The 16,198-nt window shown below is 48.7% G+C and overlaps 1 protein-coding gene across 1 annotated transcript in view; it reads left to right on the top strand.

The window, feature by feature from the left end:
• Window positions 1–7,794: 7,794 nt before the first annotated feature.
• Window positions 7,795–16,198, top strand: part of LOC104126210 (serine/threonine-protein kinase SBK2) — a 9,699-nt gene continuing 1,295 nt past the window's right edge. Inside the window, 5 exon segments of the mRNA XM_009638757.2 lie at window positions 7,795–7,818; window positions 7,821–7,937; window positions 7,939–8,011; window positions 12,275–12,310; window positions 15,529–15,717. Coding sequence (XP_009637052.2) covers window positions 7,795–7,818; window positions 7,821–7,937; window positions 7,939–8,011; window positions 12,275–12,310; window positions 15,529–15,717 — 439 coding nt within the window.

Genomic DNA, 16,198 nt, shown 5'->3' with positions numbered 1-16,198 from the left:
GAGGCGTGCCTTGTGTGGTGGGGAGATTTCTACTCCTGATGCTGTATTTGCAGTAGATTGGAGAGAGGAGACAGCTTAGTTTGCAGTAAGACCGGACAGATACTTTAAATGTTAAGAAGTCATTAAGACTGCATGACATTTGCCTGAAAGTCCTGAAGGAATTCAAATGTGAAACTGTGAACTTCTGGCCAGGCTGTATAACCTGTCATTGATGTCTCTGTGCCAGAGCCCTGATGGATTGACAGTGTAACACCGCCCTCCCCCATCTACACACACTATAAAAAATGGCTGATGAGTCTGACTTCCATCCGTGGTAAGAGCGTGGTGTCTATAATAAAGACTAAGGCCGATGAGTATGTGAATAACAGTCTGTTGAGAACGAGTTTGTGTGGCTTCTGTAAAGGGAAATCCCATGTCAGTGCTGTGCTAGCTTCTGTGAGGGTCTCAAAAAGCACATGGATAGAGGGGATCCAGGAGACATAACACATTTGGCCTTCCAAAAAGCCATTGACAGGTACTTCACCAGAATTTACACAGGAACTAAGTTGCTACAGGGCTGGAGGAAAGGTTCTTTTATGGAATGAAAACTGAGTAAAGGACAAAAGGCAAAGGGTAGGGCACACAGGACACTTCTCAGCTTGGAGAAGAACAAGCAGTGAGGATAGCCCAGGGATTGCTCCTGGGACTAGTTTTATTCACTGTCATGGATCATGGATGACCTGGAGAAGTGACTGAACTGTGAGATCTCCATGTTTGAGGATGATACTGACTTTCCCTGGGTGGTCAAAATGCTGTTCTGATGGCAAGGAACTTCAAAAGGATCCCACAAAACTAAGTGGTTGGGCAGAGAAGTGTCAGATGAGCTTCAGCGTAGGTACATGTAAGGTAATACATTTCGGGAAAATAATCTAATCTAGCACATTCCTACATGATGCCGAACTCAGATCTCAGATCTGCAGTGGCAGATCATGAAGGAGATCCTGGAGTTGTCACTTATTACTCTGTGCAATGGGCTTATGCAGCAGCAGCCAAAATAAATATTGGGCATCATTGGCAAGAGTGGAGTTAGACAGAGTGTGCTGTTTTAGCACTATATGAAACCTCCGTGCACCCTGATCTTGAGCAGTGGGAGCTGTTCTGGTCTCAAGAAAGACACGTTGGAGTTTGAGAAGGCACAGGGAAGGGTAACTACAGAAACCAAAGCGAAGGAATAGTTGTTTTATGCGGAACTACAGAAAAGGCTGCAGCTCTTCAGTTTGGAGACAGAAGTTATGAGTGTGGTCTATAAAACCTAGAAATATAAAGGTGGTGGATAAAGTGAATGCAGATCTGTCACTTTCACCAAATTCTGCAACATGAAGCTGAGAGGTCCCCTCGATTACCAAAGACTTGTTTTCTAAGAGGTTGGCTCGCTGCCCGCTCCCCCGACACCATTGCACCTGCAGGTGGCCCTTGAAGAGAAAGGACAAATAATCCAGCATGCTACTGCTTAGGGCTGGCATCCACCCCTTCTCTGGAAACCCTCTGTCCTGTGAGGTCTCTGTTCCACCCACAAGGCAGACTCCCTCCTATCTTATCTCAGCCACCCACCTGAAAGCTGTCACCCTAACAGGGAGAGGCTGCAAGGGTGATAAGCTTAGCCCAGGACAGGCAATCCCTTGCCAGCTATTTTAATAGCAGCTACGGGGATGTTTTGGGAGAATTGGTTGCAGATCAGGGCCATGGAGCTTACTGCCTTGCTAGCTTTGCCCAAGGGGTGCTGCAGCACACTCATGCCACCACTGCTTTTCATTAGTGGAAGGAATGAGAGCAGCTAATCCAGATCAGAATAAAAGACTGTTCAATGCTATACCCCGGCTGTGAGGCTGTCCAGTGGCAAATTCCTTGTAGAAGATATAAGAGCAAGGAAGTATGTAGTAAATCCCCCAAATATTCTCCTAGCCTCTAGCAGTCTGAGACAGATGTTGAATCTTTGAATTTAATTGTGCTTTTCCTCTGCAGCGTCTCCATTGAGTTATTTTATGAAACCGCATAAACGTTTATCACCCGCGCTCTCCTGAGGCAAGGTGTCCACGACTGGAGGCATGTTGCGTGAAGAAGCGTAGTGTTCAGTTTGGACCTGCCTCTAGTTCTCATGTCTTGTCTTTTGAAGAGGCAGTGAGCAGTAATTTATTTTCATCTTATTTATTCCCCTCAAGATTTTATTATACCTCTTTATTACAGCTATTACAGCTTCTCTCCTCTGTCATCTTTTCTTTAGAGAAGATGGCAGTGTTGTAGGCAGCCGGGAGCCCATGTCACTGCATGTCTTTCAGAGAAAATCGGACGAAACTTTTCCAGGAATGACCTTGGCTGAAGCAGCCCTGGGATGGGCACTGGCACGCACAAACGGGCCTCGAGAAGGGCTTCCTGGAACTGTGATGCTGCAACGTCCCTGGCAGCGCCAGAGCCCAGCTGACCTGTGTGCCCCAAATGTGCACCCATGAGTGCTCCTAGCCCCCCAGCCACCAAGACCTGTCAGAAAGCAGGAGCTCGCTGCTGACACACCATGGCAGGTATCTCCCTCCCTCCCAGTTTTGTGGATGGCCCCAGGAGAAGCCCATGTGGAGCAAGATACCAACACTGGGGACAATGTCCCAGCAGTAGTGGTCCCTGTGGGGTGGTTGGTGGAAGATGCTTTGCAAGGCACTGGCCTGCTACCCTGTGCAGATGAAGCTGTAGAAATGAGGTGAGGTAGCACAGGAGGGGTCAGCCTTCCCTGGGGAGAGGAAGCAACTTTTGCCTTCCAGCCCACTGCTAGAGGCTGACATGAAGCTGCTGAAAAACTGAGAGGTAGGCAGGAGCCATCATTTTTCCTTGCCCCAAGGGCACTTGATGGCCCTGATGAGCCTCACTTGGGCCTTCATCTGCAACCTTTGCCCATGGGACCAGGAGCCCCATTTCAGCTCAGCCCTGGTCTTCTAGTCCCTGCCTGAGCTGTATCATGGTCTGTCTTCACCTCTTTCATGGCTGTTTCTGGCCAGAGATGCCATTTGTCTGGACCCTGACACATGGGCTGACTTCCTGACTTGACCTCAGACTTTGCCTGGCAATCACCAGACTGTGTCTGGCATTGGCTACCACCACTGGGACTGACCCTGACCTGCAGACCAACTTCTCAGATGGACCTTGGCCCTGTTTTGTCACCACAAACGTGCCTGATGATCTGGACTCTCAGCTGAACCTGACTCCCATCCCTGGGCCTGCCTTGCTCCCACATTGTGCTCCCACATCATGGGAGGCTGTGGGACAAGCCCTGGCTGGCAAGCCTCTGCCCTGTCAGCCTTGTTATCTCCCTTGTGTCCTGGCTCCATCGCTTAGGAGCAGCTGGCCCTTCTCTCTGCCTTGACAGAAGGGAGCTTTCCCAGGAAAAGTTGTTGTCCCTGCCTCACCACCCAAGTCCCACTTTTCCTCCGCAAGTCCAGCCTTTTGTCCTGCAAAGCCCCACTGCAGCTCTTCCCTCCCCAGGATCTGTCTCCAAGCCATCCAGAGACCCAGCCAGCTCAGCCTGCTGTGATGGCACTGTCTCAGCAGGCTAGGGTGGGTGCTGCAAGATGAGCTGTTCCCTGGAAAGTCCCTAGCTGTACCTGTGGTGACAAATAAGTCATTGAGCTTCAGGGAGAAGGCTGGTGTGCATCCTGGATGCTCTATACTGTATATTGTTTTAAGCCCTGGAAGACAGGCTGGGAGAGATTACAACAGAAAAGGTTAAAAACACAGCTATTGTGAGTCCCTGTCCCTGTGCTGGGATGGAAGGGCACCATCCTAACATTACGCCAAGGCATTGGGATCAGTGCTTATGGATACCAGTGTATTAACACTGCCTCTTGCAACCACTCTGCACCCAACGCAGCCAAGTGCAACATGAAGGGAGGAGGTTGAAATAGGGCTGGGCAGGGTGTTTTGAAGCAGATATGGTGGTCAGCAGGTGACCAGAGGTCTTGGGTGTGAGGGGCTCTGCCGAAGCCAGGGAGCATGGCTGAGAAGCACCTCTGGGGACCAGGGCCTGGGCTCAGTGTGAGTATGCTGTGTTAGCTGGCAGGCGAGGTGGGACATTGTACGGCACTGTCAGGAAGGCGGCCAGCAGATTCCTCAGCGATGGGGTAGCGCTAAATGACCTCAGAGCACAAATGGTCTGCGCAGCTGGTGGACTCCTCTGAGCACCCTGCCTGTGCCGAGGAGAGCTCAGGGCCCCAGCTCTCCGTCCAGGAGGCAGCCCTCACCCTGCAGCACCCTGCAGATTGGCTTGCTTGCCTGCCTGCTGAGGCTGGAGGGGAGGAAAGTGTTGGCAGCTCACAGAATTATTAATAGAAGAAGTAGAAAAGCAATGGGGCAAGTCAAAGAGCTATTCCCACTCCAGCATCAGGCACAAAGCTGGTTCTGAAAAGGGCTGAGCAACAAAGGGATCATGACTGCTCTGAAAAGCTGCTTATGGTCACTTTGAATATATAGAGACAACCCAAGTATTGCCATAGACTACAACATTAAAAGAGCTGTGCCATTTTAGGTCCTGGTAAAGGAGCTTGGTGCTCCTGTTTCAGCAGCTTTCTCTCACATATGTCCCTGCTGATAAGCCTCCATACCAGTGCGGTGTCAAAGAGTGCTCTCTGGGGTCCAAATGAGCATCAAATCTTCCATGACCCTAGATGCTGTAGGCATGTTTGGTAGTACAGATTGGAAACTAAAGAGCCATGTAGAGCTGGTTAACTCTGAAACAGGAGTGCAGGCCTCTCCATGCAATTCACCTTCTCTGGAAATCACCAGTGTCATTAGCCAGGGGTGTTGCAGGGAAAGGGTTCACACTAAGGCCAATGCTTGAGGAACTGAGTGTCCTGCTAGTGGTGTGTTGGAGCAGCCAGTCCCCTCAGTGGCTCTTCGGGTACTTGCTGGAGCCTGGCAGATTTCTCTTTGAAGGGGCAGTGTTCCAGTCGCAACCATACATCTGGCGTTGTCTGATTTTGAGCACTCCCTAATAGGAATGCAACCCTGACCCTTTAGAGCTGTGCACAGTTGAAGAACTGCTGCTGTTCTGATGGGAGCGAAATGGGCTGTTGTACGTATGCTAAAGAAGAGGGATGAGGGAAGAGAAGAAAGGACAAAAGAGGTGTGGGAGAGTCCTTCTTGACTTGGTCCCTTCACTGCAGCTGCTTTAGTCCACATGTTCGTCATGCAGTTGTCAGTGCTATGACTTTGTGACACTGGCTGCCACGTCTGGCTCTTGGGCACGCTCACCTTCTGTGAGCACCCTTCTTCTTCACCCTCATTTTTCTGTGTGCTGCCTATTCTGAGCCAGGTAGGCAAGGGACAGGATATTTATCGTGCTAAACCCAGCAATAATTCAGAAGAGGGAAAGGATGCATTTTTGTGAAGTATTTGTTGTTAGATATCATAGGCCACCCCCAATGCTTGTGTGTGCCACAAAGCATAAACATGCGTCTGAAAGGAGCCTTTGCAGTGGACAATATTAGGCAAGCTGAACAGAAGTACCATTAATACCCACTTGAAATTCCTCCCCTCCTCCTCTTTTCTGTTTGCCTCCAATGGTTGCCTACAGAGTTTGCCTGAAGGATGGGTAGAGATCCACAACTGACCCTGACTTACGGCTTTTTGCAAGATTCTTTGTGGGTCTGCTTGCGGCGCTTGAAGGCAAGTTGTTCTGCGTGGCTGGAGACAATGTAACCTCAAGCCTGCAGCCTGGGACCAACTTCCCGAAAGACAAAGGTGGTCCTGGTTGCATCATGTTTCCAGCTCTGCCGGTGTTGACTTTGACCAATATCTTGGTTGCCAGAAAGACAAAACGTGTGCAGCATGGGTGAGATAGTAGTTAATGGGTGAGTAGGCGTTAAATTACAGAGTTCCTGTAATGCACAAATGCTGACTTCGCTAGTAGGACAGGAGGCCCTTGGACCTCCAACAGCTGCTCTGTGCCCAGTCCTTGGGGAACAGAGAGCAGGGAGTCTCACCACGTGTGATACGCAGTGTGTGACATTTTTCCTATGTCGTGGGAAGGCGTGACAAGCCCTGCAAGATGTAGTGTCAGGTGAAGTGTGGGTAGGGGGCAAGCCCTCAGCTAAATTGCTACTTGCTGGCATGCTGCAGGCAAGGCTGTGAAAGAGTTCTCTTCTCTGAGCCAAACCATTCAGCAGGTCCTGCTCTCAGTAGGAATGGAAAAAAATAAGAAAAAAATTAGCTGGAAAATCAGGAAGACTACTGTGTTTTGCTCCTAGACCTGGAAGCAGGTTTGAGTTAGTGGTTGGAACAGAGGAGAGAGGCACTGGGGAGTCAGGGCACCTGGGCTCCTTTCCCAGTGTTGTCTTGTACCTGCGACTTCAAGCAAGTCCCCAGAGACATTTCTTGGTTCAACTTCTGACTTGTGTCTCAAGTAGAGGTAACAGTCTCACCCATTCTGTCCCCCAGAAGACCAGACAATACAGGGGCCACCTTCCTGGGGAGCAGCAGTTATGCTACACCATTGATCCCAGTGCTGAATCCTTGGGTATCGGATAGGTTTCTCCTATGCACTCGGCACTGCCCCCAGCTGTAATGTTCCTGCCTGCAGGGACTTTGCACATTTGAAGGCCTTTCCCAACCATTGGTGCATCTGTCAAGAACAAGTGTGAAGGGGCAGCCTTGAATGGCACAAGACCTTTAGGCTGCCAGCGCCACAACCTCCCTCCCCACCTCTCCTCTTATCCAGAAGAACAGGGACAGTTGGGAGCCTGACCGTGCTGCTCCTCTTGCCCCGGCTTGCACCATCTCCGAGCGGCAGCAGACTCGCTCTGCCCAGGTCTGTGATGGCGGTGCGGCCCTTCTCACCTCAGTGCCCCGTGTGCAGAGCACCGAGTGACAAGCCCTTGGTGTAATTCCCCTCCTTTCAAAGAGCCAGCAAGATGGTTCATTCCTGCCCTGGAGACCCAGAGTACCTATGGTTATGGGGGCTGCTCTGCTCTTCTCTGTTAGTGTGTCTTTCACCGTGGTCCTCCCTCAGTCTTCCTCACCGTATGGTGAGGCTCCTGGGGTGCTTAAGCCTTGCAGGTCCTCTGCATGGCTCCAGCTCTAGGGACTGGGGAGGCCAGCGACACCCGAATGCCACAGCTGCATGCATCGCTGCTTCCAATACACAAATTGATCCATCTTTTGTGAGCAAAGCCCCCTGTGCTTCAGATCCAAGGCCTGGGACCGGCACGGTGTCAGTGTCTCCCAGGTTGCTTTCCTCTCCATGCTCAATGGGGAGAAAGAGAACTCTGGTGCAGGAATATACTCTGGGTGGAGGTACTGAGAACAGGTGAAATGCCTGCGAGTCATTGCAGTTAGTTACCATGAGCAATTTCACCTTCCCTGTAATGCTCTGTAGTACTGGTGGCTGTGAGGAGCCTGACCCTGGGCCCCACTGAAGGGACCTTGAACCCCTTATGGTTTGCACCTGGTGACCAATGCTCACTGATACAGGCACTCGTGACTGAGGTGTCTTCGGGCCCTTTGGTGGCCAAGAGCAAGCGCTGGCAGCCCTGGGCCATTCTGAGCCCTGCCACCATGGCCGTACCCTTGCTTGGCAGAGCCCCAGCTCGAGGGCCATGCACCCGCTCAGGGAGCTGCTTTGCTCCCTCAGCTGTAATGAGAGCCCAAAGCTGGAGGGAAGGGCTGAGAAGGGTGGGTCTGCAGAAGGGTCCCTGGGGCTTACGATGGTATGGCTGGAGCAGAAACAACCACCCCGCCCTGATCCCCACAACGCCTCCCCCTCCATAGATGGGGCAGATGGATAGCCCTCTTCCTCCCCCTGCTCCCCCTCTTTTCTTCCCTCCCAGAGGTCACCTTCAGCGGGGAGGCAGCGTGCCCCCAGGACCAGAGGCATGGGGAAGGGGCGGAGCGTCACGCTTGGCCCTGTAATGCCTGGCAGCCCCCTCCGGCTGCTCGGCGCAGGCTGAACCCAGCCCAGAGGCTGCAGCGGGGGAAGCCAGGCAGCCCACGGCCGGCCGGCAGTGCTGCGCTACCGGAGAAGGTGAGAGGCTTGGTATGGACGGGGAGGGAGGGCAGGAAGAGAAGGTACAGCCATGGCAGGGTGAAGGAGACAGGACAGGCATGTAAAAAGGGCGCCCACCCCTCACAAACTGATTTTGGAGACCCTGGTGTAGCATGCCGGCACAAGGTGGAGTGCACCCATTTCCCACATCTGGTTGATGGTGAGCTCGTTAGGTGGCTCTGCCCCGAAAGGTTGCTCTGTGTCCGGTTGTGTCCGGTGGGATGGTGCTCCGGTACTGGTGGGTTGGTGGGGTGGAGGGTGTGATGTGGCTTGGTCCCTGTGAGATCCCTGCCGATTTCTGTCCGATGAGGCTGCTGCGGGGAGATTGTGGGATACTGCTTGCTGGGGAGAGGCGTATGGGGGTCTCTCCGCGGAGGCTGCTCGGCGTTTCTGCCCAAGAAGAGCGATACGCAGTCATGCGGTTCTCCGCAGCGAGATTAAGCACTAACCTGATGACCAGTTTTAGAAAGAAGCTCATAAATCTATCAGCAATAAGGCCAGAAACAACCACTGCGATAACCTTTTCTGATACCTTGCATATATTAAATATGGTTTGCAACAGAGTGGACCATTTAGGGGAAAAAAAAAAAAAGTGCCATTCTTGAGTTAAAAGTTCCAGAGGTGGAAGGATATTCTTCCATATTGTTTGATGAGATTTTTAGGGGCAAATATCCTTCTTCACAAAATCTGCACTGCATCTGAGGTCTCAGATTGCCCCGTTTCAGCTTCAGCTATTGGTTTTATTATAACGCTTTTACTTTATCGTGAGAGCCCTCTTTAGTGAAATTCTGGTACCCACAAAGGCACAACACAGATGATAGCGTCACTTCTTCGCTATCTGTTTGATAAGCTAAAAAGACGGCTTCCCTGGAAGTTTCCCCTGTAATTGTCAGCCCTGTTGTCATTCTCATGGTTCTTCTCTGATCCTTTTTGCCGAACCGTGGTCTCACCGATACCATTAAAAAGAAAGAAAACATCCAGTAGCTAATTCTGCTGACCCATCAGCAGCCTCCAGAAGAGTGCAGGAAATTTACCCTAGAGAAACCAGGATTTCACATCAGTGTATTTTTAACATTCCAAAAAACATCATAAAAAAATAGATAAAGAAGAATGCAAAGCGGAGCAAATGGAAGGAATGCATTTCTCATAAAAATACAAAATCCACTGGTGCACGATATTCTCAGTTCTAGTGCAGAAGTCATTAGCAGGTGGCCAGCTCTTCAGAAATACAGCTTTCCTAACTCAGCTGATTTTCAGAGATTAAATTTCAGACTGTCTCAGGGCATCTGTGTGTAGGAACCCCTGCAGAAACTAGAGTTCCCTATAAGAGGCACATCGTTTCAGAACAGATCTCTTCTTTTGTTACAATCTACCATAGTCTAAGTAAAGCTGAATGGCTATATCTATTTTTTTTTTTTTTACAGTGAAGCTTATTTTCTTAGTATAGCATCTAGAAAATGCTAATTTGGCTCTCACTGCTGATGTTTCCTGCATCTGATGCTGTTCGGGCATTCTCTTCAGCAGACTGAATGCAAAAGTGGAAAATCCAACATCAGTAACCCTCATACCGTTATTCTCGTATCTGTATCATTAAGATGCGTATCTATATCACCGGAGACTATTTCTAGTGTGATTCTGTATCATCCTACATATTAAGGCCTGCAAAGGAAGTGAGGCTATACCAGTTCTATGTTTCTGGGATTACACAGTGGCAATTTTATCTAAAAAGCAGCATGAAGAAGTTAGATTTGTCTGATTAATATAATGTTTCAATTTTTTTTTTTTTTCTGTCACTCAATAGCAGACTAAACTCCTGACTTCTTTGGTCATTTGAAATACTTTTGTATGTCCGTATGTACATGCACTAGTTTTATCAAGCAATGCATTATTTACCCACACCCATTTTGTGTCATTTGCAAACATTCTCTGGACGATTTCAGTGCTTTCTTCTAGATCATTGACAAAGGTGAAAGTATTACAATAGAGTCTGGATTTAACGAAAAAAAAATCTGTAGGACGAGGACACCAATAAAATATGACAAATTCCCACTATACTGGGCTTATTTTTAAATCCATTAAAAAAGTGTGGCTTACTGATTTTGACCAACGCCAGGATGAATTTGTACAGAGAGCTTTCAGGAAATGATCAGTGAACGGGACGTTTCTGGCAAGTGCTGCACAAACCAATACTGGGCTGAGAACGGCTCCAAATTCCCACCAACAATTTAGAGGTTGGTGGTAGGGTCCTTCCACAGCCCTTAGACAGAAATGGACATGATGTTTTATCAAAAACAGAGACACCAAGTGATCTGAATTACATGATGCACTAAGTCCATTTGAGCAAAATGTGCTTTGTTAAGCGTGGTGCAAAAGTATTCAGGTGGGAATGAGGCAGGCAACACCCAGAAAGGGACGTGAAGAGGAAGCGGAGTTTTTCCCAGCCCCCTCCCCCCCAGTGATTTGGAAAAACTCTGGAGTTGTAATGGATGTATAAGGTTGTGCAGCTTCTCAGTGTGGCATTCCTCCAAAAAGAGATCTTGAGGCCGCAGCATGAGGTGGAGGGTAATCCTAGCTGAAAGCGTCACAGGAGGCATCCCCCCAGGAGCAGCCGGTGTTTTAACATGGGGGGCAGGAAGAATGGCGAGGCTTCAGAGAAGAGCCGTGAAACAGATCTGAGAGCTAGACAAAAGGCCTTGGCTTGAGAATTGGACAGAAAGTTGTTTGAATGCATTTAACCGATCAGAAGATTGAGAGGTGTCTTGACCCGAGAGCATGGTGATGTTTATTCAAAATTCAGAATGTGACTGCAATTTCTGGAAGTATCCTATCTGTTTTTAAACTGACTGATAGGAGTACTACAGGAGCACAGTGTGCTGGATGGTTTGTGAAGCCTAAGTAACGCATTGGTTAAATACATAGCCTGAGTTTCAGGCTGTACCCTGCTAGTTCTACTCAATCTAAGTAGTTTAAAATACGTTCTTATAGGCTGTTGTTGTACCTCTGATCACAGCGCATATAAACCCTGCAAGAGTCAGGAGAAATGTAACAGGCACTAAAAAACTCTTCTCTAGCTGAGAGAATTCAGCAGCGGGTTAGGTAAATTTGGATTAGGATATCATATAAATATGTAACGGCAAGTATGTTAGCACTGGCTTTTATAATTGACTAAAGTTTGTCTTTGGATCAAGCCTGCGTGAGTTTTTGTAAGAGGTGCCCCAAATGTTCTTGGTTATTTGGTTTGGGTTAAAGCTCTGTAGAGAAGGTCAGAGAAGAAAATGGACCCTACATGCCATACGCTCAAGGCCATTTTTAATAGAGCATCTTTGATGTGAGGAGAGGCTGAGACAGCTGAAACTCTTCAGCTTGGAAAAGAGAAGGCTCAGAGGGGATCTTATCGGTGTATAACTATCTGATGAGAGGGAATGAAGAAAAGGGAGCCAGACTCTTCTCAGTAGTGCCCATTGACAGGACAAGAGGCAATGTGCATAAGTTAAACCACAAGGAATTCCATCTAAAGACAAGAAAACACTTTTTTTTTTTTTTTTTTACTGTGAGGGTGGTCAAACAGTGTGCTTAGAGAGGTTTTAGAGTCTCCATCTGTGGAGATATTAAAAACCTGACTGGATACCTACCTAGATAACCTGCTTCAGCTGCTGCTACTTGAGCAGGGGAATTGGATTAGATGATTTTAAGATGTCCCTTCCGGCCTAAACACCTCTGCGGTGCTGTCATCATAGCACCATCTCTGTTACACAGAGATTACAGGGTCTTTGGCTCTTGACATGTATGAAGTGCTTTTCTGGACCAAATACATTAATCATTTTAGTTGAAGAACCAGAATAACATTACCTATACTAAGACACTGTATCTCCATAGGCTAGCTCCTCCTCAGCTCCTCAGGAAGTTGGGAAGCATCTCCTGATGGTGGAAAGGATGCAAATTTCTTGCTGCTGTAATTAGAGACTCTTTGGGGGGGAATTAGGGCTTCTCACACGTCGGCAGGCTGGAAACAGAACCTGGCAGCCTCCTCGCCAGTGCTTGTCACTCTGCAGGGGGCAAATGGCACTCTGGAAGGTAACGGAGGTAGGCGCAGAGCACCCAGGCACACTCTACGCAGTGGTGACCCAAATTTGGCCCTCGCTTGGCTTCCTAGCTAATGGCAGTGTTATCTCAGAGAAAGACCTGACAATGTTGGCTATTTCCTGAAGTATGGAGTGTGTCCTGTAATCGGTTTCCTCGAGGGCAGTAAGGGCCAAAGCCTGCAAACTGTTTTGGAGTGACTGCAGCTGAGGCTTCCTTCGTATGGAGCCCAGATCAGACCCACGGGATTGTCAATGTCCCTCAAGACGCTCTGCCCATACCCTCTGGCTGATCTATTTTTCCAAGCTGGCTGTTTCACTTTGGTGCTCTGCTCTGCACCCAGACAATCTGCCCTCCCATGCCAGTGGGGCCACGCATGGAAGTCAGGATCCTTACCCCAGTTCACTGGAAATGTGGAGTGGAAGGACACAAGAGGGTTTTGGATACCTTTTTTATTGCAAAAGCTTATGGACTCAAATGTTTTGACTCCCAAAGCTGGAGTGAGAACTAAGAACATACAGAAAAGTATATCCTCCCATTCACAAAAGCAAGTTTTCACACAGGAGCTAGAAGTAATGAAGCGTATGACGAATAGAATAGATGAATCATACATTAAATAATTCAAAACAAATAAAAACAGATTAATGAAAAGATATTTGAAAATTATATCATTATTGAATAATACATTAAGTGGATGCAACGAGAAGATTCTAACCTCTGGATTAGATAGCACTAACAGGTGGCCAGCCTGCAAGGGAAGAAATTTTATCTAACTCAAGTTTGAGAAATTAAGTTATCTGAAAAGATCGTGAACTATTTGCTGGCAAGAACTTGTATATGACCATGAGTTTGATACAGGAGAAACACTATCTTATAGAAGAGATCTTCTGATATTTTTTTAACAATTATAAATCTAATGTGTTCTGCACAAGACAAGCAGACATCTCTCCTGTTATTCCACTCCCTATTTAGTGTGGCTTTAGCCTATCTAATATCAAGGGGAGGTCTACGTTTTTCAAAGGTCTATTACATTTCAAGTTTTTTTCTCTATATGCCTGGCTAGGACTCTTTAAAAGGCTTTTTCAGCTATCCATTTTAACACCTAGATGTGGCAACACAAGTTTGGAAATGTCAGTGGCAAGAATGGGTGCATTTGCGGGTTCTGCGATGCCCTTGCTGTGTGGAATTTCGCAAGCTGTGCTGGCTGGGCAGCAAAGAGGAGGACATCAAAGCAAAATCTCTAAAATACTTTCCAGATTGTCTTTCCCTGTGAGTTTCTCCCCAGCCTTCCATTAATCCCCTCCCATGTACACACTTGTTCATTGTTGAACTCCCTACGGACTGTACTAACTTTGACTGCTGTTGGCTCTCATACCAAGCCAAAGCTTTTGCAGAAAAGTAGGGCCAATTACTTGGTACTTCTGAATTGGATAAGACTTAGCAATGCAGTCTAGGAGAGAAGGGAAGGGAAAAGAAAGGGAACTCTACCACAAATAGTCCCAGTCCTTGTACAAATGCAACCTTTTTGTAGTTTTCCTAGGTTTAAATAATTATGTTGCTAAATTACTGGGTTCTTAAGAATGACCAGATTTAGCAGCATTGGGGGCTGGAAGTTGAAGGAACTGCAATAAGCTCTGGTCACAGATAGAGCAATGTAAAAACTAAGGGAAAAGGCTCCATTCTTTCTGCTACCATTCATATTTCCAGGATGCCATCTTCCTTTTTAGCAATGTGCGGTCCTATTCCTTCCACCAGAAGGTGCCATGTGAGTCAGAATGTTTCATGGGAGGAGATCCTGAGTTTGTAGGTGCAGAGGTGAGCCACTGGTTTTACACTGGAGCTCCGTCTCACTGCACACTGTTTAAGACACATCCAAGAATGCTGCAACCCTCAGGCTCTTGGGCTGGATCCTGGGATGCACTAGTGTCAGTGGCAAAGTGTTACCAGCCAGTTGAGGGAGGTGATCTTTCCTCTCTACTCAGCACTAGTGAGGCCAAATCGGGAGTAGTTGGTCCAGTTCTGGGCTCCTCAGCAGAAGAGAGATGTGGACATACTGGAACAAATGCAGCCCGTGAAGATGATTAAGATATTGGAGCATCTCTCATATGAGGAGAGGCTAAGAGAGCTGGGACTTGTTTAGCCTCAAGAGGAGAAGGCTTGAGGGGATCATTCTGTCAATGTGCGTAAATACCTATAAAAAAGACACAGTCTTCTTAGTGACATTGAGTGACAGGATAAGAGGCAGTAGGCCTGAAACACAGAATTTCTATTTAAGCATAAGAAAAAACTTTTTTACCATAAAGGTGATTGAACACAGAACAAGTTTCCCAGAGCAGTTGTGAAACCTCCATCCTTAGAGATATTCAAAACTGGACTGGACACAGTCCTGGGCAACCTTCTCTAGTTAACCTTCCTCTGAGCAGGAGGTTGCACTAGGTGATCTCCAGAGGTACCTTCTGACTACGACCATCCTGTGACTCTGGTTCTGGGACCTTGCTCCAAAGCTAAGAGGGGCTCCCAGGCTTGGGGTGCCTGTGTTCAGAGCACTGTGAGGTAGTCAGCGGGAGAGTGCTGCCACAGGTGCCTTAAAATGCTGTCTTGTAGCTGGCTGGGGGGACGGAACAAGCATTTCCCTGAAATGGGTCTGAAGCAACTAGCTGTAGCTCAAAATACCATTGATGTCCAAGCTTCCTTCCTGCCTAAGTTTCTTGGCTGCACAGATGAGTGACTTTGGGTCAGAAATGTCAGCAGGCCTGTGAGGTACTGAGCTCCCTTTGGCTTGCTCGAAGCACTCTGCCTCTGACGAGCAATCCCTTTTTTGTCATGGGCTGGCTGTGCCTTTGCCTAAGGAGCAAGTCTGTCTCTGCTGCTACCTCAAGGACTTTCTTCAATAAGCATTAGGGGTAGGTTTCTGAGCAGAGAGACATGGTCTTGCTGCAGTAGGCTAAGGAGAGCAAGAGGACTGGGTCACACTTCATAATCTGGGGCTCTGTTAATGTTTTGCTTGTTGCCTAACACCTTGGAGACTAGAATAAGAGGAGGCCTGGAAGGTCGAGCTTTAGTACAGCTGACACAGAAAGGTGATCCAGGTCTTTGAAATGAGATGCTCCAGGGACTACAATTAGAGAGAGTCAAACATCTGTCTGGAGGCCAGAAAGGATCAGGGGGCTGAAGGAGGTTCCCTTCAATACAGGAACCTGATGAGGAGCTTTGCCCAGAGGTGTATTGTATAAAAGCACAAGCTCAACTCTAGCAGAGAGAGTGCTCAGGCTCCAAGTGGCAGAAGTATCCCCTGCCATGGCATGGCTTGCATGGTGTGTCCAATCTGGTTTTCTCTGTGCATGTTGTGATGTTCCTGACTTGGGCTGTGGTGTTTCTGCAGCGCTCAGCAATGGCCGAGAGCTCAGCCACGGCTGTGGCAGCGGCAGGGACAGCGGCACCAACCGTGCTAGATGAGCTCCTGGAGATCACAGCTCAGAGCCTGGTGCGCACCGAGGTGGCCGAGCACTATGAGGTTATTCGGGAGCTGGGCAGGGGCAAGTATGGCCACGTGATGCTAGTGACCCACAGGCAGAGAGGTAAGGAACCGACTGCGCCCTGCGTTGCCTCCTCTACATTCACCAGGGCTCTGGGTGGGCGGGTGGCTCCTTGGGGCCAGGCACCAGGCATGATGGGGGGTCTCTCCAGGGAGACCAGCAGAACAGAGACCTCCCCAGCCAGGGACCATCCCACTGCACCCAGCCAGGGAGCAGGTGATACCAGGAGGCAGGCCAGAACATCGGGCAAGGTTCTAGTCGAGATGCAGGTCCAAGGTCAAAGCCAGGAAGTCAACCCATAAGTCAGGATCAATGGGGTTCATGGCTAGGCACTGGCATGGCTGTGATATAGCTGGAAACCAACATTCCCACAACACAGCTCCGGCAGGGAGTGAAGCCCCAAGCCTGAGCTTAAATGGTGCCCTAAGGCCCATGGACAGAGAATGTGAGTGGAGGTCCTAGGTGAGGTTGGCCACGCCCATTAAGGCCTATGAGTGGCCCCAGGGCCCTGACTCTACTCTTT

Source organism: Egretta garzetta, unplaced genomic scaffold (genome assembly GCF_000687185.1).
Source record: "Egretta garzetta isolate BGI_Z169 unplaced genomic scaffold, ASM68718v1 scaffold264, whole genome shotgun sequence".
Lineage (NCBI taxonomy): Eukaryota > Metazoa > Chordata > Aves > Pelecaniformes > Ardeidae > Egretta > Egretta garzetta.
This window is presented reverse-complemented; position numbering and strand designations above follow the sequence as displayed.